Source organism: Typopeltis vanoorti, chromosome 14 (genome assembly GCF_054136105.1).
Source record: "Typopeltis vanoorti isolate ZY-2024b chromosome 14, IOZ_Tvanoo_1.0, whole genome shotgun sequence".
In the NCBI taxonomy this organism is placed as follows: domain Eukaryota; kingdom Metazoa; phylum Arthropoda; class Arachnida; order Uropygi; family Thelyphonidae; genus Typopeltis; species Typopeltis vanoorti.
The window spans coordinates 40,204,033-40,231,987 of NC_143562.1; the positions used below are offsets into that span (position 1 = coordinate 40,204,033).

General features: G+C 34.6%; 1 protein-coding gene across 2 annotated transcripts in view; it reads right to left on the minus strand.

The window, feature by feature from the left end:
- The window catches only part of LOC150099389 (protein lifeguard 1-like), a 260,287-nt gene that overhangs the window by 99,567 nt on the left and 132,765 nt on the right, over positions 1 to 27,955 (minus strand). For both annotated transcript variants that reach the window (XM_090403359.1, XM_090403360.1), the window contains exon 6: positions 15,941 to 15,978. In XM_090403359.1, the coding sequence (XP_090259485.1) occupies positions 15,941 to 15,978 (38 nt within the window). The remainder of the gene's footprint in view (positions 1 to 15,940; positions 15,979 to 27,955) is intronic.

A 27,955-nucleotide genomic window follows, 5' to 3' on the forward strand; every position in this document is an offset into this window, starting at 1 on the left:
CTAACCACTCAGCAAACTAGGCCAGCTAGGTAGTTTTGCAATACTTTGGCCTCTGCTTCAGCAAAACAGGTGGTCCTGGATGGCCAATCTAGGATCCACTACTATGCTTGCCTGCAATGGTAAACTGTGTTGCAATAAGTCTCTTATCCCATGGTCTGGAGATGGGGCCTAAAGATTGTTGGTATAGCATCTGAGGCAGCACTGGCATTCTCCTCCCCCTCCGAGTGCATTTATTGCTTGCTGATTAGTGGGCATCAATGTCTGGCTCGGTAGTGGGTGGGAAGTGCTGGAGCTGAACAAAAAATCCCTTCAGCATGAATTCTTCATTGTCAAATTTTTCAGGAGCCCCACAAGGCCTCCTATTGATATCACAGATACATCATTTGATAACAGAAGTAAGAAACAACAGATGTGATACTAGAATAAATGTACCAGTTGTTCTCATCATCCATGCAGCAGGTGAAAAGCCAATAGGGAAAGTGTCACCCTTTATTCAAAAGGATTAGAATGATTGTCAGGACATCCCAAAACAGTTAAGAAACTATGTTCTGGTGATATTCTTGTGGAAACATCATGTCTGCAACACTCAGAAAAACTATTCAGGTAAACATCAATGGATGGAATACCATTACAGCAACACCTCATAAAAACATTACTCTTTTAGAGAAGCAAATTAGAATGAGATCTCCTTGATATTCCAGATGAGGAGATATGTTTTCAAAGCTTAAAGATCAGGGATTGACAGGAACATCATCAATACTTTAACATTAGGCTGTACATCCCTAATCAATTGAGATGCTTTAAATGTTAAAAATACGGCATGCCCAAACTGCTAATGTGTCTCTACCACCTGTATGGTAACAGAGCATAACAACAAAATCTTGATCTGCCAAGAAAGCTAAATGTGTCAAATGTCAGGGATATCATCCAGTCATGCATGTCAGAGGTGGAAGGATGAAATGGAAATACAAAAGATAAAAACAAATCTTGGAAATAGGACAAGTCTACAAAGTCAAAACAATAAGTAAAATTATAGAGCTGTATAATCAAACTATCCATCAAAGAACTAAAAATAGCTTTTTTTACTGTCTCATGCCAGTACAGTAGGTCCTGATGACATTCATTATGAGATGATAAAGCATTATCCATCATCTTCTATGGATCTCTTTCTCTAAATATACAACAGAGGAAGAGCTTCCAGATTTCCATCCCAAGACCAGAAAAGGATCCAGCATAAGCAAACAATTACTGAATTATTGCTCTCACCAGCTGTCTATGTAAGATACTGGAGAAAATGATAAATGCCAGACTTCACTCATATTTAGAAAGCAACGAACTTCCTTCACTGCACCTCACAATGTGGCTTTCGTAGAAATCATACAACTTTAAACTACCTGGTCCATTCAGAAACATGTATAAGAGAAGCATTTTTGAAACGAGAACATCTGGTTTCAGTATTCTTTGATATGGAAAAAGCTTATGAACACAGCTGGAAGCAGAGCCAGCTGTAGGCTTAGGCACAAGAGGCATCAACATCATAAAAAAAAAGTAATAGTATTAAAGGGGACCAGAGAGTCGAAGCATTGGTGGTACAAGAAGTGCTCCCCCCCCCAATGTTTTATAAGCACTTTTTTGGCAATAACTATAAACTGCTTTTAATAATAAAGAATTTTATGATGCTTGTCTTGTTTTACAATGTGTTGATAAAACTGACCTAGGGGCACCACATACCCTTGAGCCAGCACTGGCTGGAAGATATTGCATATTAAAATATTTCTAACTTTTGTCTCAAAGGAAACCTTCCTATATTTATTATAAACTTTCTGTCTAGCTGAGTGTTACAAATCTTCTGAGCTATATAATCAAGAGGGTGTTTCCCCAAGGCTCTGTTCTTCAGTGACACTCCTGTTAAAGTTAACTGAATCATTGAACAGTGAAAATTTTATAGAGACAAAACACAAGGAATAATTAGTTATAATTAAGAAAATAACACTCGGCCTGTGTTTCGAGGTCATCATCAGGAAAACATACATATGCACAGGACACAAGCTACATGACACTGCACAAAAGTAAGATAAATCTAAATGCTTTGTTAATTGTTTAACCTAGCCTGACCTCTGGTGAAAAAAAAAAATAATAAATAAAATATATAGAAAATATAAATTAACAAAATAAAATAAATTTTATACACATATCAGTATAATAATATACAGATGATAGGAAAAAAATTAAATAAATTAAAATAAATTTTATAGCAGAACTACATTAAACACATTTCTAGTCCCTCTTATATTAAGTATGTTTTTATGTTGGGGTTTTGCCATCATGTTCTGGATGCTACATAAGTAGCATCTGAATGGGTCCTTCAGATTCTTGGAATTATTAATCCATCATTCTTGTTTAGATTTGGTGATATGCTTGTTTAGATATGCTGAAAAAAAAAATTTTTCCTTAATGAAATTCAATTATGCGAACAGTTTGAAAATAAACTGAAGTCAGAAATATCCATAGCTGGAATTTTGACTAAATATATGGAATATATTTAGCCAAAAACTGGCTTTGGTTGACCGAGTGGTTATCATATCCACTTCACTTTTCATTTTGAGAATATTATTATTATTAAGAGATACTTCCAGAGAATCAGGGACTCATTGAGGGATGCCACATACTTGTTCTTCAATTCATTCACACTTCTTGCACAACATCCAATGACAATTCATTCCAATCATGCACCACTCTATGAGAGAAAAATCTAGATCTCATCCCTTTCTTAGTGTCATTCATTCTCATCTTCTAAGGATGCCCTCTTGTCCTTTCCCCACCCTTCATAAAATAAAAAATTGCATCAACTGAAATCCTGTATAACCCTTTCAGAAGTTTGTAAGTCTCAATCATATCGCCTCTCTTTCTCTTGTTTGCTAGTGTCTCTGCAGTCAACAAATTCTCAATCTATCTTCATAATCAGTATTCCACAATCCTGATATCATTTTTAACACTCTCCTTTGCACTCTCCACTGTATCAGAATCACAACGGAAACTAGATCTGTGCATAATAGTCCAAGTGGGGTCTTATCAAGGTCTTGTAAAGAGGAAAAATGGCATCCTTATCTTTACTGTCAAAGTTTGTTTCAGCATTTCAATTATCTTTTGAGTTGTATTTGCAATCTCTGCTAAAAGGTCCCTGAACTTCAATTTCCTATCCACTAACACTCCAAGATCCTAGCCTGATCAATTTCTTCTACCATAATCCCAGCAATATAATACTACATTGAATATCTAATCACGCCAAAGTGCATGACATTACATTTACTGATGTTAAACTTACATCTATTTACCGATGGCCACAACTCCAGCCAGTATGCATCTACACTTTTTTTTTTCAGTCAAGAAGACAAATATTATCTTGTTTTAAAATTTCTTCATTTCATAAAATACTAGTATTAGGAAATAAGGTAAAGACTAGTATTTCAGCTGCAGATGAGATTTTTGCCTTAGCTTAGCTGATTCATCGTGAAAGGATTTTTGTAACTTTCAATCAATTTTCTTTAATATAGCTACTCAGATGTTCACAAAACTAGCCCTGTAATATAACAATAGCTTTCAAAATCTCTATTATGCAGGAAAAGTGGAGCCAGTTCCAAAATATATGGGCATCCTATAATTGAAAGCACCTCATCTTCTAAATTAGTTCAATAAAAAATTATAAAAAAAACTATATAATTGAATAAATAATAAATTATTTATTCAATTATATAAATTGAATAAATAAAAATAATAAATAAAAAATTGAATAAATAATACAGAAAGAAACTATATTTTCTGAAATACTTCTTGTTTTTCAAACACACACACACATTATTTCAATTTTCTCAGAAAGAATTTTTTCATAATGAATTGTCTGCAGAGAACTGTGCAGACATGTTTAGTATATGTGTTAAAAAGATTAAGCAAGCTATTAGCATGAATGAGTACTTTAGCATGTCGTATCATATCCAATCAGATCTCAGTTCACTGCAGTAATTTTACAGCAGAGTTGCATGGAATTCAGCTTGCACTTGTGCATATAAAAGAAAACTGCTACTAAAAGTGTATCATTTATACAGACTCAATGAGTTCTATACAGGTTATCTCATCTCCTGTGTACAATCTACTTCCAATGCTTTGCAAGATTCTATGCTTCCTTTATTTAAAGAAAGTGCTGAAGCCTTACTTCAATGTCCAAACTTGAAACAGAATGACTGACTCTCACTATCTAAGATATGGGAGAGTCTTATTCTAATCACGTCAATAAATATTTCTAGTCAAGGTGTTGGAAACTTGGTTTGGAGTAGAATACGGGATTGGGCCGATGGACATAGGACTCTTTATGATGGTCAGCATGGATTTATAAAAGGTAGATCTTGTTTTTTTTATTTACTTTCATTTTATGATAAGGTAATGAGTGTGTTCAAGATAGGATGCGTGAGGAGTGTTTGTCAGGAGGAACAATAGAAAGGGTGGCTATGGCAATTAAGAGAGGTGAAAGGGTGGATGAGATGATTGTGATGGTAGGAACAAATGATTTGAGTGGTAATGTAAGTCGGACAGCGAGAGATATGAGATTTTTGCTTGAGGCTGTACGGAAGAAGACAGAGAGAGGAAAAATAGTGTGCGTATTGCCTAGGTATGATAATGATGAGCTGAGCAGAAGAGTGGTGATATTGAATGGCATAATAGCGAGAATGTGTGACAAGAGAGGACTGGTATATGTGGATGCTTGGAGTGCATTTGAGGAAAGAGAGGAATTGTATGCGAGAGACCGCTTACATTTGAATGAGGAAGGACGTAGGCATCTGGAGAGATTGCTGTTCTGAACGAATCAGTGTGTCCCAGGGAGGATGATAGTAGAAGTGACCTCTTATGGGAATGGATACTTGGGAGAACGGAGATGATGTCACGTAACACTGAGCCCAGTGGAGTCTAGAGGGGATAATGCTGGGCACAGAAACAATGGCATTTATATGCTTTATACTAATGCCAGGAGTATCCGGAATAAAGGAGAGGAATTGGTGGCGCAGAGAGCATCAGCCTGGCCAAAAATTATTGGGATCACTGAGACGTGGTTGACAGAAGGGGATATAATAACAGGAATAGAAGTCACTGCGTATAGCATTTTTCGTCAGGATAGGAGGGGAAAGCATGGTGGTGGGGTACTGCTTATGATAAGTGATGACCTATGTCCTCTAAGAGTGGAGGCTTTTGGAAGGTAGTGAGACAAATGATTTTGGGAGCGTATGGTGTGAGGTAGAGGTAGGCAAGACAGGATATTTAGTGGGGTGTTGCTACAGACCCAGGAGCACAGAGGATGAGAACCTGGAGATGTTTAGACAGCTAACTTTGGCAAGTGCAAGAAGAATGATTGTTATGGGAGATTTTAACTACAGTAGTATAAATTGGAGAGAGGAAGATGCATGTAGCAATAGGGGAATGGAATTTCTAGAATTCTTGAGGGACAAATGTCTTAGGCAACATGTAACAGAGGGAACAAGAGGATCAAGAGTTTTGGATTTGGTTATAGCATCAGAAGAGTTGATATCTCTCCCACCAGCTGGAGAGAGTGACCATATGGTTTTGACTTGGAAAATGAATAGATATGCAGGAGTATCAAAGAGACGGGAACTTATTGGAATTATAATGCAGGTGATTATAATAGTCTTAGATGTCAACTTCGGGAAGTTTCATGGAGGAAGGAATTGGAAGGCCGGGATATCATTAGTGCTTGGGAAAGAATATTTGTTAGCAGCAATGGTAAGTTGTATACCACGAGTGAAGAAGAGGACACAATTTGGAGTAAAGTGGATGACAAACAATATTAAACAGAAATTGCATGCGAAAAAAAAGGCTATGGAAGAGATATAAGGAGACAGGTGAAGAGAAGATGCATTAAGAATATAAGACACAGGCCAGAAGAGTGACTAGTGTGGTAAGGAAAGCAAAACTGGAATATGAGAGGAGATTGGCCCTAAGATCCAAAGAAAATCCTAGGGAATTTTTTAGCTATGTGGCCAACAGGAGAAGAAATGACTGTGGAAGAATGATATTGTGGGATAAAAATGGGAATAGAGTGAGTGATGCAGAGGACATAGTGGAATTGTTCAATGAACACTTTATTGGAGTATTTCATCCTGGAGATGTCAGTTTTAATGCTAGAGGGATAAGACTGGTTCGAGGTTTAGAGGTACAGGAGGAGAGTGTGTTTCAGATACTGAGTACTCTGGATGTCAGTAAAGCTTTGGGACTGGATGGTATTTCACCACGAGTTTTGAGAGAATGTGCTAGAGAACTGACAGTGCCTTTAACCTGGCTTTTCAATGAAAGTCTGGCTTCGGCAAAGGTGCCCAGGGAATGGAAGGAAGGTAAGATAGTGCCATTGCATAAGGGTGGTAACAGACTGGAAGTGTCTAATTATAGGCCAGTCTGTGTGTCATCAGTAGTTGTTAAGATCTTGGAGAAAGTAGTGAGAGACCGTATACAGCATTGGGCAGATGAGGCTAATGTTATCTGTGAGAGTCAACATGGATTTGTGAAAAGGCGCTCTTGTTTTAGCCATATGCTAGCCTTTTATAATAAAGTTACAAGAACATTGGATGAGGGAAAGGCATATACTGCAATTTTCTTAGACTTAGTGAAGGCATTTGAAAGGGTGCCACATGATAAGCTGATATTTAAGTTGCAGCACATGGGTCTAGATGTCAGATTGGTCAACTGGATTCAGGATTGGCTGTCTGATAGGTATCAGAGAGTTGTGTATGGTGGAGCAGTTTCAAGGAGGCAGAGGGTTACAAGTGGGGTCCCACAGGGCTCAGTACTAGGACCTATATTGTTTAACCTTTATATCAATGACATTGCCAGTGGATTACAAGGGGATATTCAGTTGTTTGCGGATGATGCGAAGCTGGGAAGGATTATTAGTAATAGTGCAGATGTGGTAGCCCTGCAAGAGGATTTGAATAAGCTAGATAGATGGACAAATGAATGGGGGTGTCAGTTTAATGCAGCAAAATGTAAGGTCTTGAGGTTTGGGAAACATGAGTGGGATGCAGCATACTCTATGGGAGGAGTTAAGCTGGAGGAAGTAGAGGAGACAAGAGATCTGGGGTTGATGGTTGATAGAAACCTGAAGTTTAGGGGATATATTGCAAAGGTGGTGAAGGTAACACACAGGATTGCTGCAATTATGAGAAGGACACTGACCTGCAGGGATAAGAGGGTTATCATTCCGTTGTATAAGTCTCTGATCAGACCACACTTGGACTATTGTTCTCAGGTTTGGTCCCCAGGATTTGAAGGGGATAAATTAACTGTGGAAAGAATACAAAGACGGATGACAAAGATGGTTTCAGGACTGTACAATGTTAGTTATGAGGATCGGCTGAGGGAATGTGGACTGCAGAGTTTGGTGGATAGAAGAAGGAGAGGTGATATGATTGAGACTTTTAAACTGTTGAGAGGTGGTTAAAGGGTTGATGCTGGGGAGTTCTTTTGCTTGGTTGAACAGCGGGAAGGAGTGATGACAAGAGGCCATCCCTGGAAGTTATGAAAGGAAACTGTGAGCAAGAGGGTGAGGAGTGGTTTCTTTGCATGGAGGGTGGTTTGCTTTGCCTGATGGAGTGGTGAGAGCGAGAACGGTCAATGAGTTTAAGGAGTGGTATGATAGACTTTGTGTTTCTTAGGGGGGGGGACCTCCCCTCAATGAGTCTTGACAGACTTTAGGTTCATAGGAAGGACCTCCCACGATGAGTCTTGACAGACTTTAGGTTCATAGGAAGGACCTCCCATGATGAGTCTTTTGACTCCATGGACGCGTGAATAATAATAATAATAATAAGGAAGAGTTGTATACAGTGATATCTTGTACTTTCTGAAAGTTTTTGATAAATTACCTCATAAGTTAGTGTACAAGTTGCAGAAGATGAGAATGGATAGTATCTTGGTGATATGCTTGTTGAGATATGCTGAAATGCCAAAAAAAAATTTTCAGCATTTCATGGATTGGAGATTGGCTCTCTGAACGATATCAGCAAGTTGTGTGTGATGGAGTGTGTTTCAAAAAAGGAGGGTAACAAGTAATGTGCCCCAGGATTATATTCTTGGGCTACTGCTGTTTAAATTGTTTGTAAATGATATTTCATGTGGATTGACTGGAGATCATCAGTTGTTTACTGATGGTGCTTAGTTGAGGAGCACTGCTGATGGAAAAGAAGTGGTATGATGTGATAGAGTTGTTTAAATTAGTGAGAAGATTTTATTGGATTAATACAGAGGGGACTATAAAAGGAACAGAAGGCAACAGAGGAAGAACTAGAGGCCATCCTTGGAAGTGGTGTAGGACTGTGGTAAAGAAGTGTGTGAGGAATAGATATTTTACATGGAGAATTGTGGGTGAATGGAACACATTACTATGAATATGTTTTTAATTCAGGGAGTGTTAAGGATTTTAAGATTCAGTAAGATAAATATGTTGTCAGTTTAATGAACTTTTCATGATGAGTTTGCTGACTCCGTGGAGGGTGTGATGATGATGATAATAATAACGATAACTTCTGCATTAATTCAACCTTGGTACTTCCTGGATCTGGGTCCCATTAATAAATAAAGATCAAACGTCTAGGTAGTGACCCTTCCTCTAATGCTCAGCAATATACACAAAAGTGTGCTAATCTATAAAAACTGAATTTTCTATGCTTAAAGAGCACAATTTCTCTACCTAAATTAAATTGGTGATTCTGACCACTAGCTATTATACTGCTCACTCCAAAAGTTCTGTATAAGGCTTACTGGTGCATAATACAGTAATAGACATCTAATCCTGTCTTTTTTAAGCAATAGTATACTAGGACTCCAATATTTTTTCCATTCATAGATTTGGCACCATCAGTTATAATAGCAGTGCATTTGTAAAAACCCCATATTCAATTATTGCACATTTTGATGTTCTACAAATGTCCTCAACCTTTAGTTTTATCGTGTAGTGATGCTAAGTTTAAAAGCTTTACAGAATAATTGAAGTTGTCATCAACTGTCCCAATAAAGATAAGCAGTTGGCTAGTATCAAGATACATGAATACTCTTATTCAATGAAACAAAAAAAATAACAGAAGTCTGAGTTTGGTTACGAATTTGTCACTCAAATGCTCACTGATCTCAGCAACATTTTGACTTATTATCTGATGCAAGAACAAAACTTTTCAAATTCTTTTGCTATTTGTTCTCACCAGAAACTTCAGCCATTTCAGGGTAACATTTTTAATTAATTCTCCATTAGAGAAAGGCTGTTTGCTTTTGCTATTTCTCTGGAGACAATGAATGAAGCAGCTATAGATGCTCACTATGGTTTTGATATGCTATTAAAAAGAATTAGTTTACCCACTCAGTTGATTTTCCAGCTTTTTTTTTTTTACTAAAAGGTATCTTGGTTTCTCCAGCATATAAAGAAAACTCATTAGAAGGATAACAGTGCTTTAAATTATATTCTTTACAAACCACAACAGTCAAAAAAAAAACAGAAAGATCCACCAAATGAACATATTCAACATCAATCATTAAAATTCAATTGTGAATTCTTGAATTCACAATTTATTATCAATTTTTCTTATTTGCATTCATATTTAAGAGTTAACATTAATATTTAATAAGAATCTCCACTATGCAGATGCACCATTAGGCTAATAATGTCACACAATATATTATTTTTAAACCAACTAATGATTTTTGTGAAAATATAGCTATACATAATGGCCATATTTTCACACTTTAATGGCAAAATTACTTGAATCAAAGCTCAAGTTATTTATGTATGCACAGTACTGAATAGTGGTAGTATCACACATTTTCATTAGATAAAAAAAAATGTAGCAATTGGTGCAGCTGCTACCTATTATTTTATAGCTTATCTCACATAAAGTACAAATTGTTGTCATTCATTTGCATGTACAACAGCTTATAAGCTTCCTTTGAATAAGTAACAACTCATCAGCATCACTAGCTGGACAGCCAAGGCCTTCCTCTGAAAATTTTGCCAGCTACCTTTAATTTCTGGCTTTAGCATGCTAGTTTTCTCATTCATGTTTTGAAAATCCTTTTTGATGGCATCTTACCATCATAATGTTGGTCTTCTCCATTTTTTCATTCTTTGGGGTTTGGCAAAAAATAATTTTTTTAACAGGATTGTTATTCATTCATTCTTATGAGATGTGCAACCAAGTTAAAATGATTAATTTAAGAAATTTGATTATGTCTGGTTCTTTAAAATATCTATAAAGTTCAAAGTTCAAGCATCTTCTCCACCGATCAATTTCCTTAATACCACCAAGGATGCTCCAGGGTATTTCTTTTTCAAAAACAGCAATTTATGTTTCCTCATTCTTTGTCAATGTCCAGGTTTCTAAACCATATGTCAACATAGGTCAAATCAAAGTTTTATAGAGCAGAAATTTATTATTTCTGGATATAAACTGTAATTTCATTCTTTTCCTAAGACCATAGAAGCTTTTATTACCAGCAATGATTTTTTTCTGTACTTCTGATGAAGTTTTATTTTGGCAATTCAATTCGGATTCCAAGTATAAATTAAAGATTCCAAGAAATTATATTCTTGGTTTAATCCTTTATCCAAGTTTAAGAAAAGTTGCATCTGAACTATTTTCAGGACTGGGCAACTCATATAAAGAAGCTATGTCTGTAAGGATATGTGCTTGCATTATGAGATACTAAGGCAAGTGACGTGAAGTCATTAGCTTCTTTATAAGAGTTTCTCAGTCCTGAAAATAGTTCAGGCGAAAACTTTGTTTGCTTACACTTGGATAAAGGGTTAAACCAACAATATAATTTCTTGGCATCTTTAATTTATAGTATAACCACAAGTGGAAAAACTTCCAACATCAGATCTCAAGTAAATAAAACTATGGACACTTTCAAATGTGTATGATCCTATTTCAATAAAGGGAAGATATTTTGGTATTCGTTTCTGGTGCAGTAAATACATTTATATTTAGTTTTATCTTTATTTATTTTCAGGTGTATATTTTTTGCAGCAGACCCAAGGGCAAGAAAGGCTTCCTTAAGGGCACTGGTTGTCCTTGCAACTAAATCAATGTCTGCATAGGCAAAGATTTGTACACATTTATAGATGTTTCCTTCTGTATTAATTCCTGATTCTCTTATGACTTTTTTCTAGGGAGATATTAAACATGATAAGGAGTCTCCTTGATGAACTCCATTTTTCATACAAAATACATTTGAAAGATTGCTGTGTATTTGAATTTTGGATACTGTTTTCTCTATTGTAGCCTTAACTAACCTAATGAGTTTTGGAGGAATACAAAATTCATGCATTGCTTCAAGTAGCTTATTCCTATTAATACTGTCAAAGGCCGCTCTGAAGTCTACAAATAAATGATGAGTATCAATTAAAATAAAGAGCCAAAAGGCTTCAAGTTCGGTGATGCAAACAATTATAAAATCAAGTGGATATTAGATCCAGCATTACGAGTGTGATCTGAAAAGTTCTCGGCCTAACAATGAAAAAATAAATTTATAATTTCAAAATTATTTTTATTTTTCAACATAATCTCCCTTAAGACTAATACATTTATTCCAGCAATGCTCCGGTGCCATTATCCCATCCCTGTAGTGGTTCTCAGTAAGATATGCAAAATATCCCCTCTACAGCTACAATCACCTCTTGATTCGAAGAAAAACGCTGACCAACGAGGAAGAATTTTAGTTTTGGGAAGAGACAGAAGTCAGAAAGCCAAATCTGAGGAATAGGATGGATGTTCCAACAATTCATAGTGCAGATCCCTTAATTTTCCCATTGCCAAAACACTTGTGGTCAGGTGCATTGTCCTGATGAAAGATGATTTTTTTCTTCTGCAAACCAGGTCTTTTCGCATGAATTTTTTCGGCTGGTCAAAAGATCGGAATAATATTACCTGGTTATTATTTTATCCTTTTCAAAATAATTAATAAACAAAATGTTTTTAGCATTCCAAAACACTGATGCCACGACCTTTCCTGCTGATGAAACCGATTATCTTCTTAGGTGCCAAACAACTGGCTTCTCTCCACTGTTTTGACTGCCATTTGGATTCTGGTGTGTAATAGTGAATCCAAGTCTCATCCATAGTAATAAATCGACGCACAAAATCAGTTTTATTATTGTTAAAATGATCCAAGCACTGTTCAGAGATTTTCATGCAAGTGCGTTTTTGAACTGCTGTGAGCAAGTGCGGCACCCATCTTGCGCAAAGCTTTTTCATATGTAATTCTTCATGCAAAATATATCCTATACGTTCTTTTGAAATGCCTATACTCTCTCTCTCTCTCTCAGCAATTTCATGCACTTTGACTCATCAGTCATCCAATACCATATCTTGCACTTGATCAACGATTTCTGGAGTTGTTACACTTTTTGGACATCCTTCACACGGATCATCTTCAAGACTGGTACAGACACGTTTAAACTCAGCAGCCCATTTCTTAATTGTCGAAAACAAAGGAGAACAGTGCAAATAAACTTTTATGTACTTCGAATGAATTTCTTTTGGCATTAAACCTTCTTTTACAAAGAATTTTATAACTGCACGATACTCAATTTTATCCATTTCAAGGGATACAGAGAACACTTTTGCTTCAGACAGTTGTATAAAACAAACTACTTCATAGAATGACTTGCAATTTCACATGGATGCTTATGACAGATGTACCAACTTAGAAAAATAAAAAATTCTTGCCGATCTATGGTTGAGGCCGAGAACTTTTCAGACCACCCTCCTATTTCAAAGCCGAATATAGAAACTATGAAAGTTTCGTCCTCAACCATAGATCGGCAAGATTTTTGATGGACAGTTGATATAAAAAAAAAAAAATTACTTGAAACATATAAAACTAGAATAGTGAATGATGTTATCGAGGGTTTTCGGTCAGCACTGTGCACCTAATGACCTGTGAAAAAAAAAATTGGTGATGCCAATTACTAAAATTTTATTCATAACTTGAAAACATCACTTGGATTCACGCGTGTTTCAAATTATTGAAAGACTATTGCCACATGTTGATCAAAAAATTGGGGAATCAATGTGGCTTTCATAAGAGAAAATCTACAGTTGATCAAATATTTAGTAAAAGACAGAAAAGACTATAGAGTATCAATACCATATTCAATAGTCTTTTCTGTCTTATACTAAATATTTGATGAACTGTGGATTTTCTCTTATGAAAGCCACATTGGTAATCCCCAATTTTTTGATCAACATGTGGCAAGTCTTTCAATAATTTGAAACACATGTGAATCCAAGTCATGCTTTCAAGTTATGAATAAAATTTTAGTAATTGGCATCACCAATTTTTTTTTTCCACAGGCCATTAGGTGTGCACAGTGCTGACCGAAAAGCTTCGATAACATGGATAGCCCACATTCAATCCATATAACTCAAACATACATCCAATTTTATTTACCCAAGAAGGTGACTGTCAGGTTGTACCATCATTTTACATTGTAGTTTAAGCCAATAAAAATACAATTTTGTTGCTAATGGAGCTAATCCCAAATGAAGCTAAATCCCAGGAATGTGTGAGAAGAACTAATCTCACTGTAGTTAAATGTAAGGTCTTGATGTTTTTGGACACATCGATGGGACGCTGCGCACTCTATTGGAGGAAGGAGGGGAGACAATCCCAAATGAAGCTAAATCCCAGGAATGTGTGAGAAGAACTAATCTCACGTGGTATGGTCACTTAAACAGAATGGAAAAGGAAAGATTAGCAAAACAAGTGTTTTCTGCCAGGTTGACAGGAGAAAGACTCAGAGGAAGACTAGGATATAGATGGACTGATACAGTAAAAAGTGCATTAGAAGACAGAAATATAAGATCTGATAATGTTGGAGTCTTGACAGATAACAGATTGATTTGGAAGAAAATTGTTGATAGGAAGTTAGTAATGATGTAAGTTTTTCATGTAGCACTATCATAATATCCTGTACACCCCTTTGAGGGTACATGTCAGGAATTTGATGATGCTGAAGGTGACTCAAGGAGTTAACTGTTGCTGAAAGTGCCAAACAACAGTTCCCAATCCATGTAATTATTAGAAATAAGTCAACCAGAGCACACAATTAAAATAAATGAGGATGTTAGGCCAAACTTCAACTTCTCCAGGCATCAAAGCCAAGTACTTTTAATAACTATGGATACAGATAAAATAATAGGTATACTACAATCATCACAATGAAGGAATACTGTCACCATTAAACTAATACCATTGAAAACCAAAACTAGCTAATAATAAAATTCCAATACGTCTGTCAGAATGGTCTTCACTCCTTAAAAATAACAAGATTCAGGATTAGCCTTTTATAATAAAGTTACAAGAGCAATAGATGAGGGAAAGGCATATACTGCCATTTTCTTGAATTTAGCAAAGGCATTTGACAGGATGCCACATGATAAGCTGATATTTAAGTTGCAGCACATGGGTTTGGATGTCAGGTTGGTCAAATGGATTCAGGATTGGCTGTCCGATAGGTATCAGAGAGTTGTGTATGGTGGGGCAGTTTCAAGGAGGCAGAGGGTTACAAGTGGGGGTCCCACAGGGATGAGTACTGAGTACTAGGGCCTATATTGTTTAACCTTTATATCAATGACATTGTCAGTGGATTGCAGGGGGATATTCAGTTGTTTGCTGATGATGTGAAGCTGAGAAGGGTTATTAGTAATAGTGCAGATGTGGTAGCCCTGCAAGAGAATTTGAATAAGCTAGATAGATGGGCAAATGAATGGGGTGTCGGTTTAATGCAGCAAAATGTAAGGTCTTGATGTTTTTGGACACATCGATGGGACGCTGCGCACTCTATTGGAGGAAGGAGGGGAGACAAGAGATCTGGGGTTGATGATTGATAGAAACCTGAAATTCAGGGGACATATTGCAAAGGTGGTGAAGGTAACACAGAGGACTGCTGCAATAATGAGAAGGACGTTGACCTGCAGAGATAAAAGAGTTATCATTCCATTGTATAAGATTCTGATCAGACCACACTTAGACTACTGTTCTCAGATTTGGTTCCCCAGGATTTGAAGGGGATAAATTAACTGTGGAAAGAGTACAAAGATGGTTTCAAGACTGTACAATGTCAGTTATGAGGATCGGCTGAGCAAATGTGGCCTGCAGAGTTTGGTGGATAGAAGAAGGAGAGGTGATATGATTGAGACTTTTAAACTGTTAAGAGGTGGTCACAGTTTGACACTGGGGAGTTCTTTCGCTTGGTGGAACAGCAGAAAGGAGTGATGACAAGGGGCCATCCCTGGAAGGTACGAAAGGAAACTGTGAGCAAGAGAGTGAGGAGTGGTTTCTTTACATGGAGGGTGGTTGAACCGTGGAATGCATTGCTTGCCTGATAGAGTGGTGAGAGCGAGAATGGTCAGAGTTTAAGGAGTGGTATTATAGACTGTGTTTCCTAGGAGGGACCTCCCACGATGAGTTTTTTGACTCTTTGGAGACCTAAATAATAATAATAATCAATCCTAACAAAATCCAGCCAATAAACCATTGATGATTTTTTTTTTTTTTTTTTTTTTTTTATTCCTTAGCAGTCACATTAAATTTAATGGTTGGCCAAATTAATAATGCTATATGGAGTCATAGTTTAGCTTGGATCCATTTGTATAGGAGTTCACGACTTTATGAGTTAATTTATTTCTAGCGCACACTTATATAGAGAAAACTTGTGAAGCATTATGTTCAAAACTTGAACCTAACGTAACAATGAAGGAAAGGCATAACTTCAAAGTGTGTATTCTTTATAACAGATACATAAGTGGTATGCAAGTTATTAGTTATGCATAAGAAATACAGAAATTAGTTCAAAAATAGCAAAATATTGAAACTTGGAAAAAATACTTACCCAGCTGCAGAGCCAAGAAGAAAAGACTCAAGAATAGTCTAAAAAAAAAAAAAATTACTTGAAACATATAAAATTAGAATAGTGAATGATGTTCTACTCAAGTGTACTATATCATTAAATGATGGAAGATAACTGATGTTAAATTTTTTTTAATCAGCTGTGACATACGATTTCAGCATTTAACATAATTTTTACTTCATGTATTAAAGGTCTGTTTCATTTCTATTGTTTGGATAGCTAATTGCAATTTCTTTGTTTAGTTAGTGATAAATTTATATTTTTTGTTCATCCTCCTACTTTTCTATATTTCTCAAACAAAGGACCAGGACAGTGAGTCACCGTAATGCTATAATTCATTGGTTCCCAAAGTGGACAGTACAGTCCCTTCGGGGGAGTGCTGGAACGATCCGGGGGATGTAGAATGGGGGGGGGGCCTCATGAGGGAAAAAGGGGCAATGCAAGCATACAAGCCAAAAATTAGGTGCTGAAAAATATGTATCATCAAACATTTTGATGATATAATTGTTATATAACATAAGTAAAGGTCGTAATGGTTAAATATTTTTTGATCATACACTCAATTTATTTTCAAGGAAATGTTCAAAATGCAAGTTACAGCTGATCAGCGTTGAAGTCCAACGACAGGCCTCAAAAAGCAAAGTGTTGGTGGGCACACACTTTGATAGGATTTTATTTTTATTTAAAATTTATTTGTTTAATGACTGTGCCAGTTAGACTATGTATTGAGTGCGAGAGTATAAGATCTTAAACTAAAGACAAAGCAGATATCATTTATATTCCCCGCTTATATTATTCTTACTTTAAACCAGTCGTGGCTTAAATGTAAATCATAATAACATCTATCTTATGCAGGTTCGAATATTTTTTTAGGATAGTGCATTGACAGAATCAGTCCAGTGTGTTGTTCACAAATCATTTAATTAAGTCAAAAGGAATTATTTACAGAATGATACAGTATATACACAAAGTCATTACAGTATTCTTGCTACTCTCAATTCTTTTCTACTCTAAGCTAATGCACAATTTGGCATAACATTACTTGAATATAGGACATACCTTGGCTAAGCCTAGTTCACCTTGAACATGCAATATCTCACAAACAGACATATACTCTTGTTTCAGTATTACAACTACTTACAATTTTTGTTCAGCAGACAGTCTCTCTCACATCAAACTTTTGTACACGTGTAAGTCTTCTTATTATCTTTCTTTCTACTAACTGACACATTCCTGTTTTACTGCCAAATTTCTTCCTTGTTCGAATAGTCGGCTGTGTTTTTCCTTATTGGATCCTTAACATGCAGGTGATGTACAGCTCCTTCCTTCCATGATGACTCGACACATTTCTAACGTGGCAGTGATCCAGGTAGATGACAAATGACACTTTTCCTTCAATTCCCAACAATGAAATCTCAGATAAGCGAAGAGATAGGAAACCCGAAGACAAACGATGCTTCTCTTTCAATTTCTGACAGCTAACTTGGCATGACAGGGACTTAGGTAAGAAGAGAAATGGAAAATCTCAAGACAAAATTTTTTTCCCAGCAAACTGCCTAATGTAGGCCTGAACCTCTGTTGTGAGCATGTGCACGTCTCTCGAAATTGGTCACATATTCAGACATGCTGATTGACCTCTATATGACATTATTCTTCATGCGTTTTTGGAATTTTCGATTTATGGCAATTCTCAGAATTTTATCACTAATTTTAGCATTAACTTTCTGATTTAACATTACTCAGTAGCCTTACTTGATGATGTCATGTGTCATAGTATTTTAACAAAGGCTCAATACAATAAAATATATTACATAAAATATTTCAGTCAAAATTCAACAATTTTCTGAGTACATTCTCAAAAAAAAAAAAAAAAAAACATGTAAAACTGAACATGATAAGTTATGAAGTCACTTTATCATGAGAGATTTTACACTATAATCATGAAATCAATATCATCATTCAATGCTTGCACATAAATGTAACAGACACTAAATGCTATTCTTGAACCTACAAGACCACAAAAAAGCACCATAAAGAACTTTTTTGTGATTTTCATGATGTGAAATTGTAAGGAACCAAACATGAAACACAAAAAAAACTCTGGCCAAATTATATAAAAAAAGCTAAACCAAAAGATTACAATGTGTATAAAAAAGAGAGAGAGAGAAACAGAGAGAGAGACAAAAGATGTGTTATCATTTTGATTGAATACTAACACTTTTTTGGGTATTTATTATCAAGAATGAGCTGGGGTGGGACATCTTCCGCCCTCCTAAATTCACTATGGTATGAACTACTCTTTTGGATTTATGGATTTTTTTTTTTATATAGATTTAGCTGTTTTTATGTGTGTATTCACATGAATTTTTGTGAACTGATGTGAATTTTTCAGTATGAATATATATATGGAAATGTTCATAATTCTCAGTACCATTTTTAGAACTCCATTTTCATTACAAATTAAAGTTGAATTTTTTTTTTTTTTTTTTAATTTGTGCCTCTATTTAATTAGTTCTCACAAGTTTTGCTCTTGCAATACTAAGATAAGAACTGCCCTTAAAGTGGGATAATAAGATAAAGAATTATAAAATTATTATTAAAGAAAGGCATCAAGAGGTTGTTTTTTTTTAGTTTTTTTTTAAACTCTGGCATGAACCTATACTTAACAGGGATAATGATTTTGGGGGAACCGTGGAAATGCATTGCCTGATAAGAGTAGTGAGAGCAAGAATGGTCAATGACTTCAAGGAATGGTATGATAGACTGTGTTCCCTAGGAAGGAACAGAACCTCCTGCAATGAGTCTCTTGACTCCATGGAGGCCTGAATAATAATAATTGTCTATGTAATTCCTCCCCTCTCACCATAACCACTCAAATAACTAAGAACATATTAATGTCTTACTACATAAGTACGGTTCTGAAAAAATAATACTTCTTTTTCTTTCTTTAATTTCTTTCTTTTTTTAACATCTGTTTTGATCTTTCACCTACCATTTTGACTAATTGAATATAAACTAATTTTAATATGGTTTTGCAACTAATTCTGTTCACTCTCCTAATTTTCCTCAGAAATTGAAAGAATTTGGGAAGACTCGGTGTTTTGAGAGTATCAATGAGTTCAAGAGAATGAGTTTGAGTCTAAAAAATTTGTGAAAATTATTTTCATTGAATAAACTAAAAAAATTTTTCTTTTTAAAACTAATTTGATCATAAATATTTAGCTTACATTTGTAAATGTATTTTCCCTGGTGAAAATTTAATTCACAGTTATTTAAATATACTCGATTTTACTTAAGTAATTTTTTGAACACACTCCATTTAAAAATATATATATATAAATGAAAACTTCCCTTTTGCTTAAATGCAACATATATTAGAACAAAGACTGGATTATCCTAATCAACTAAAAATGAACAAAAAAAAACAACACCAAATATGTTATCAGACAATCAAAAGTAGGAAGCAAATACACCATGACCGCTCAGCAATGCTTACGAATGAAGTATGTGATAAAACAAAACAGTTTATCAAACATTATATATTAATCATTATAAATATATGAAATTTTTTTTTGCTATTGAAAAGTTTGTTCATTTATGTTATTTCACTATAACAAATATTATTCTGTTGCAATTATTGTAATTCATTTTTATGCTTAATTCCTCAAAAATTAAAAAAAAAAAAAAACTTGATATTACATATACACAGCCAGTTATTGACTTATGATGTATGTGACTTATGATCACTTGTACTTAGAATGGCCATGCCACAAGTGGCGGCTTGTATATGAGCATTGCAACACTGCAGCATCCCCAAAGAAAAAATGGAAAAATTAAATTTTGTTTGTGCTTATAAATAATAACAATGCTTACAACATTATATAAATGCACTACAACATGTTAAAGGTTACAGCTTATGTTTCGACATTGACTGAATAGTTAATAATTGAAATTGTTCGATTAATGCTTTAGATTACAAAATAAATGCACTGTGATCTAACGCAGTCAGAATTATCACTTTGGCCAATTGCAACTAGACTCTCCGATAGTGGTTTGCACTTGTCACTGCACATAACAAGTGAATCCAACATCTGTAGTGACACTGCTCATTGAGCAGTGTCACTACAGATAAAGTGTATGCTTACACGCGTTAGTTCTGTGAGATATGAAACTTTTATTGTTGGTGTGTGTTCGTGATGAGGGTGAAATATTTTTAACAAAGCAATTTTTTTAATATGTAAATTTATTTATTAATAAATTGGTTACTGATTAGGAAAAAATGAATTCTTTTTTTATTTTGTATATGCAGAAACTCCCCCCCCAAGTTAAAATTTTCTGCCAGCCGCCACTGCATCCCAATTCCATCTCACTCCTACAACCTATGGATCAGGGTGTTATTACTATCTTCTAGGCATATTATTTAAGAAATCCTTTTGCTAAAGTTACTGCTGCTATCAAGAATGAGAAAACTCTCAGACTTCTCAAAGGAATATTTGGAACATTTGGTTACTGGCGGAGAATGAACTTCCCCCTCAGTCTCCAAAAATTAGACAGGGCTAAAACAGCCTCACCTACCCTCTTACAGAAAAATAAAAGGTATATATATAACATTGTGCAGATGCAACATGACATGAGGTAACAGCAAACTGTGTGAATGGTGTTTGGAAGAAGCTTTTGAAAATAATGAGGGGCTGAGAAGTTCTGATAATCACAATGAAGGAACTAAGGAAGAACGATGTAACTTACACATTCTACATATTTGTCACGAAGTGTTATACACTTGTTTTCATGCTGCTGTCATTTACAATCCTTTGAGAAAAAAGTTTCATTGGAAAATATTATTTGTGTTCTAGGTGTTTATCAGAAGTCCCTTCCCCCCTTGTATGTTCATGCATTCACAGTATTCCAAAAAACAAAGCATAACAAGTGACTGGTGACACTTAAGGTTGGAGGTTGACAATGAAGATGTAGAAGAAGAGCTCACAAACAAAGATCTTACAGATTTAGAAGCAAAAAAAGAAAGAGAGAGAGAGAGAAAAGGTAGAACAAGAAAAGGAAGATGAGTTCCCAAAAAAAGCTTGCAGTGCAAAGATTAGAAGAGGTATTTATATATACATGCCACTGCTAATAAAGCAGTTTGGTTGTTTGAGGAAATGGATTCCAACATGGAGAGATTTATACAGAAAAGAAAAGGAAACCTAAATTCTTTGATTAAGTTGGATGAAATGTAAAAATTATTTTTAAACATACCAACTCCTGCTACCACCTCACCCCTGAAGAAGAGCCTAAACCTTTATACATCTGATGAATCATTTTCAGAATGTTCTTTTGCAATTCCTAAATATGAAAAATTTGTTGTCCGTTGCTTAGCCTCTCCTGATGAATTCTCCAAGTAATAAAGCTGTGGAGGATTACTCTTGCTCCATGTATTTACATCCGATTATTTTTTAAGTAGTTTAAATCAGATAGTGATTTCCAACTTATAACAGGATTATCAGAATGGAACCCTGTTATAAGTTGAAGACTGAAATGTATATACAACATAGACTAGAAGAATAAAAATGGTAGGTCGCAAACTATTGCCATAACATATACACAAATTATCTTATAGTTTGTTTATTATGATTTTAAATGTCAAAAAAATTAATAATCTATTAACTGAAAGTTGTACCATCATTTTTTATTTTGTTATTCATTATCTATATGGATCACATTATGAAGGAATGTGGTATTAAACCTGATATCAAAATTGGAGATGTTAATGTCAGCTCTTTGCTTTATGCGGATGATGTTATACTTCTAAATAAATCCGCTACAAGTCTGCAAGATTCTCTGACTAAATTGAATAGCTGTTGTAATAGATATGGTATGAAGGTCAGAAAGTTTTAAAGCGAATAAAAGTTGAGCAGCTCTCAGATGTAAACTGTAGACTAAAATACAGAAATATTATTGAAAAGAAAATGAAAGAGTTTGAGAACAGGAATCAAACCTTGGAGATTCAGTGGCAAACTCTGAAGGAAACATTGATTGATTCTGCCAGAGAGGCATGTGGTGAGGTTGTGTGCAAAGATAAAAAAATCAGAACTCCCTGGTGGACACAGGAAGTTAAAGAGGCAGTGAAGGAAAAGAAGAAAGCATATCAAAAGTTCCTGGCAAATAAGTCAGCTTTTACTCTTACAGAATACAGAGACAAATGTAAGAAAGCTAAACAGTGTGTAAAACTAGCTAAACAAAAGTCATGGGAGGACTTTGGCAAGAATATAGAAAATAAATATCAAGAAGGTGGCAAAATATTCTGGAGGTTGTTGAAGAAGCTTAGGAATGGAGGAAAGAGTGCTGTAAAAGGAATTAGAGATGATAAAGGTGAAATGAAAACAGGAGAAAAAGATATCCTTGAAGTATGGAGTAATTACTTTGAAAAACTGCTAAATGAAACAAGCAGTGATGACAGCACAGTGATAAAAAACACTGACCAGGCATGCAGTCAGGAATACATATCCATACTTGAAGTAGAAAAAGCCATCAAAGGGTTGAAATGTGGAAAGGCAGTAGGAGTAGATGATATTCGACCAGAAATGCTGAAGTATGGTGGTATAAGAGTCTTACAGTGGCTGCACTGCATAGTTCAGAAAGTGTGGACAGAGGGACGAATTCCCGATGATTGGAGTAGAGCTCTCATAGTACCCATATATAAAAAGGGAAATAAAACTGAATGTGAGAATTACAGAGGTATTTCCCTACTGAGTGTTCCTGGCAAGATCTATGCAAGTTTACTTGAGAAACGGTTGAGAAGAATTGTGGAAGAAAAGCTTGGTGAAGAACAAGCTGGATTCAGGCCAAATAGAGGCTGTCAGGATCAGATCTTCACTTTACGACAAATAGTCGAGAAAGCATGGGAATATAACAAAGATCTGTATTTAAGTTTTGTCGATTTGGAAAAGGCATATGACAAGGTGCCAAGAGAGAAGCTATTCAATACGCTACAGTTATATGGTGTCAATGGGGCATTATATCAAGCAATACTTAGTCTTTATTTGAGTTGTGAGTCAACAGTTAGAATTGAAGGAAGTACAGGAAGATGGTTTAATGTTAAATCTGGTGTGAGACAAGGATGTACATTATCCCCTCTGTTATTCATTATCTATATGGATCACATTATGAAGGAAAGTGGTATTAAACCCGATATCAAAATTGGAGATGTTAATGTCAGCTCTTTGCTTTATGCGGATGATGTTATACTTCTAAATAAATCCGCTACAAGTCTGCAAGATTCTCTGACTAAATTGAATAGCTGTTGTAATAGATATGGTATGAAGGTCAGCAATAAAAAGACAAAGACAATGAAAATAGGCAGAATCATTGAAAATGTCAACTGTGTTGTGAATGGAGAACCTGTGGAACAAGTAAAACATTTCAGCTACTTAGGCACAATTTTTACTGAAGATGGTAAACTAAATATAGAAATAGACAACAGAATCAGCAAAGCTGGTATCGTGGGAAGTCAATTGAATAAATTCATATGGAATAAGAAAGAAATTAGTCGGAACACTAAATTAGCTGTATACAAGACTGTGTTCAAACCAATTTTAACTTATGGATCTGAGAGCTGGGTCAGAAGTAAAACACTTGACCAAAGACTAGAGACCGCAGATATGAGAGTCCTGAGAAAGATTAGAGGCGTGAACAGATGGCGTCAATGGCAATATCATATTAAAAATGAGGATATTAGGAAAGAACTTGACATTGTCAGCATCCAGGAATGCGTTAGCAGAGCTAATCTCAGATGGTATGGTCACTTAAATAGAATGGGAGAGGAAAGATTAGCAAAACAAGTGTTCTCTGCCAGGTTGGCAGGAAAACGACCCAGAGGAAGACCAAGATATAGGTGGATTGATAGGGTACAAAGTGGCTTAGACGATAGAAATATAAGATCTGATAATGTTGGAGTCTTGACAAGTAACAGACTGATTTGGAGGAAAATTGTAGATAGGATGGTAGTAATGATGTAATTTTTTCATGTAGTACTGTCATATCCTGTACACCCCTTGAGGGTACATGGCAGGAATTTGATGATGATGATGATTAACTGAAAGTTAGTCCTAGAGAACAAAATTTTTTAAATCCATTGTGAAAGAGTTAAAATATAAAGTGAAATAAGGTTATATATTTCTAAATTCAAATTCAATATTATGTATAGTATTAGAATTTTAGATATGATAAGAGTATTATTAGTAAAGTAAACAAGTACTGATGAAATTCAATTTTTTGTAATTTTAATATACACAAAACTTGGATAAGGACTCACGGAGTTTTAGATCAAGTACTGAGTGCAAGAAAATATTAAAAAACACGATGAGTGAGTACTCAGGCCTGAAAACCCCCAAAAATTGCATATCTGGTCAGTTACTAATCTTTATGCAAATGTTTTATTTCTAACCCAATTCTCATATTCATATGTTAAAACTGGTTTTATATTTGGCATATTGTAAGCTTGGTGTTTTGGCTGATGTTACTTAAATGAGCTGGCTCCTCATCAGCTTTTCTTGTTCTATTACTTTCCATATTTAATTTGTATTTTCACTAAACAATGGTTCCTAAAGCGTTCAAGTAAGCCAGCCATGATGCACCTATGCCACATGCAAGTCCCAAGCCTGGGTAAAAAAATACTTTGCTATGGAAACCAGGACCAGAGAAAAATCTGACCAAAAAGTAACCCAATGAAGACAAACTGTTTAGATGACATTCTCTAGTGAAAGCTCTTCAGGAAAAACTAGGGAATTCAGAAATATAACAGAAAATTCAGACAACACACAAAAACCAAAAGAGAGACATTATTTGGAGGGAAAAAAAAAAGAATTGAATGTTGGGATGTGAGGACTAGGTATGAAACATCAAAAGCAACCAATATAGTCAAAGAAATGAAAGACTACAAAATTGAAATATTGGAAATAAGCAAGACAAGGTGGACAGGAAATAATCCAGTTGGAAAAAGGATAATGAACATGCAAAAGGAGTGACAATAATGATGTCCAATAAAGCAAGAGCTACAATGATGGAATGGGAACCAATTAGCAAGATTTACCTCATAAAGTGACAATACTAAATGTATATATACCATCTAATAATGCAGATGAAAAAGAAAAAATATGAATTTTATGTTATATTACAAAAAAAACAATAGATGACAAATTCCAGAGATATAATTATAGTAACGGGGATCTAAATGCTAAAACAGGAAATGACTGTACAGATAGAGAAAAGATGGTAGGAAATATAAATGACAATGCAGATATGTTACTGGATTTTTGTATGGCAAATGAATTAGTAATAGGAGGATCCATCTTTAAGCATAAAAATATATATAAAGTAACATCGAGAGCACCAGATGAAAAAAATATATATATAAATTTATCATATAATGATACAAAAAAATGGCTAGGATCTCTTTTGATTGCGAGATCAATGAGAGGAACAGATGTTTATACAGACCATTTTTTAGTAATAGGAAACATTAAAATAAGATTAATGACCATAAAGAAACTCATGGACAAAAAAAAAGAATGTATATATGGAAACTAAAAGAAAATATGCAGTAAATATTAAAAACAGATAAGTTCTTACTCAGACAGAATGAACACGAAGAGTTCAGAAGCATTAAGAAAAAAATAATACAAGATAAGAATAACATCAGCTTATGAGAGAAATATAAAGAAATGCAAGAAAAGATGAGAGAGAGAGAGCTTATTGAAAAGCCTATTAATTAGGCAGAAATTACAGCTAATAGAGGTGATACTAAAACATTATATGATATATAATGGCAAGCAAGAAAAGAAGAGGAAATAAAATAAACAATAATAAAAAAAATAGAAAGATGGGTAGAACTCTTCAAAGAGATAGAGAATAGAGAAAAACCTAAAAAAGAAATTCACATACAGGAAGAAAAGAAAAAAAACAAAAGCATTAAAAGAAAGTCAAAAATTGAAAAGCAGTTGGTATACCAAATGAACTATTAAAAGCAGATACAGATTTAATGGTGAATAATACTCGATCTATTTTTTTTTAACCAAATATGGATGCAGGAAGAATGGACAGATGAATAAAATAAAACAGATTTTATTTTATTCATCTGTACATCCTTCCTGCATCGAAACAGAAAATAAAACAGGAGAAATGATTAAAAAAAAAACAGGAGATTTAACTGACTGCAGTTATTGAAGAGGAATATCATTATAAAACACAAGTAAAATACTAATATTAGAAAGAATAAAAAAAGAAACAGAACAAAAGCTAAGAGAAACACAAGCAGGATTTAGCAACATTCATAATAATAATAGAACAGTCAGTTAAATTTTTATATTAACTTTGATTTTAAAAAAGCTTTTGACAGCATTGGCATAGAAGCAATATGGAAATCAATGTTGTATAATGGCACACCATGTAAAATTATCAACACAAGAAAATTCATGAAACATATAAAATACAAATAATACACAATAGAGAACGTTCAGAAAAGTTTGAAATTAAAACAGGAGTTAGACAAGACTACATTCTCTCCCCAACAATATTTCTTATTGTTGTAGAACGGGTTACAAGAAATGCCATATAAAACACAAAAGGAATACAGTGAAATCTAATAGAACAGCTACATGATCTGGATTTTGCAGATGAGATATGTTTACTGGCACATACAACATATGAAGGAAAAAAACAATAAAACTCAAGAAGGCTTGACTGTTGGATTAAGAATAAATAAAATAAAAACAAAAATAATGAAAATAAATAAACAAAAGGAGACAGTACTGGATGGTCAAATTTTAGAAACAGTGGAGAACTTTAATTACCTAGAATCAATAATAAAATGGAAGAAGAGGAAGATATAAAATCTAGGATTAGAGAGCACAGAAAAATTTTAACGTTAGGGAAAATATGGAGATCAAAGAAAATATTTAAAAAACAAAACAGTCATTTAATACAAATATTAAATTAGTTCTACTCCATGTATCAGAAATATGAATAATAAAGCAATCAGGGAAAAAAACTGCAAAGATTTGTAAATAAATATTTAAGAAGAATTCTACAAATGGCCAGAAAAGATATCCAATAAAGAATTATGAGGAAAAACCTAAACTAAATCCAGTAATGACATCAATCAGAGAAAATAGACATGGATAGGATATGTACTAAAAAAAATCTGAAAAAGACAAAGTCAAACAAGCATTAGAGTGGAATTTGCAAGAAAGGAGGAAGAGAAGTAGACCAAAGATGAACTGGTGGAGAGAAGTAGAAGAAGAGCTCATAAATATATGAAAAAAAGAACTGGACACAAATGACGATATGGTTGGTTGGTTCATTTATGGTTTATTTGCACAAGGATAGCAAAGGTCATACTGTGCCACAGCAAAGGTTACAGCAGTACACTATTAATAAATAGAGATAAATTAGTAATAATATATATGTACAAAAATTAAGTTAAGCAATGCAGTATTTACATATAAATAAAATTTATAATCAAACTTGTTTGTATAAATTAATTCTTTGTAAAAAATTAAAAATGTCATGCAATTTGTCTGAGTATGATAACATCTCCCCGAGTGTATATGGCTCAGTTAGATAGGTAAAAATTTTCATTCCTCTCTCTCTCTCTCTCGTGTGAAGTGCTGGGCATTTCACAAGAATATGACAAATGGTAAAACACATGTTGCATTTTTCACACATAGGTCAACCCAGTAAATAAGAATTGTGCAGATGTGTGAGATGACTAATCTATGCAGAGCCAACAAGAACTTTCTCTCTTCTGTTTTACACTGACTAGACTGCTAGTGCTTAGTTTCAGACAATATCATGTAATTTGCTTGCTAGTGCTTCCTGTCATGACAGCTACCACTGGCAAATGGTCAAACAGTATTTGGGGAAAGTATGAGCTGGTCTAGCAGCTGCATCTGCATTCTTATTTTCCTTTTTTCCAATGTGGCTGGGAATCTAGCACAACCAAACATC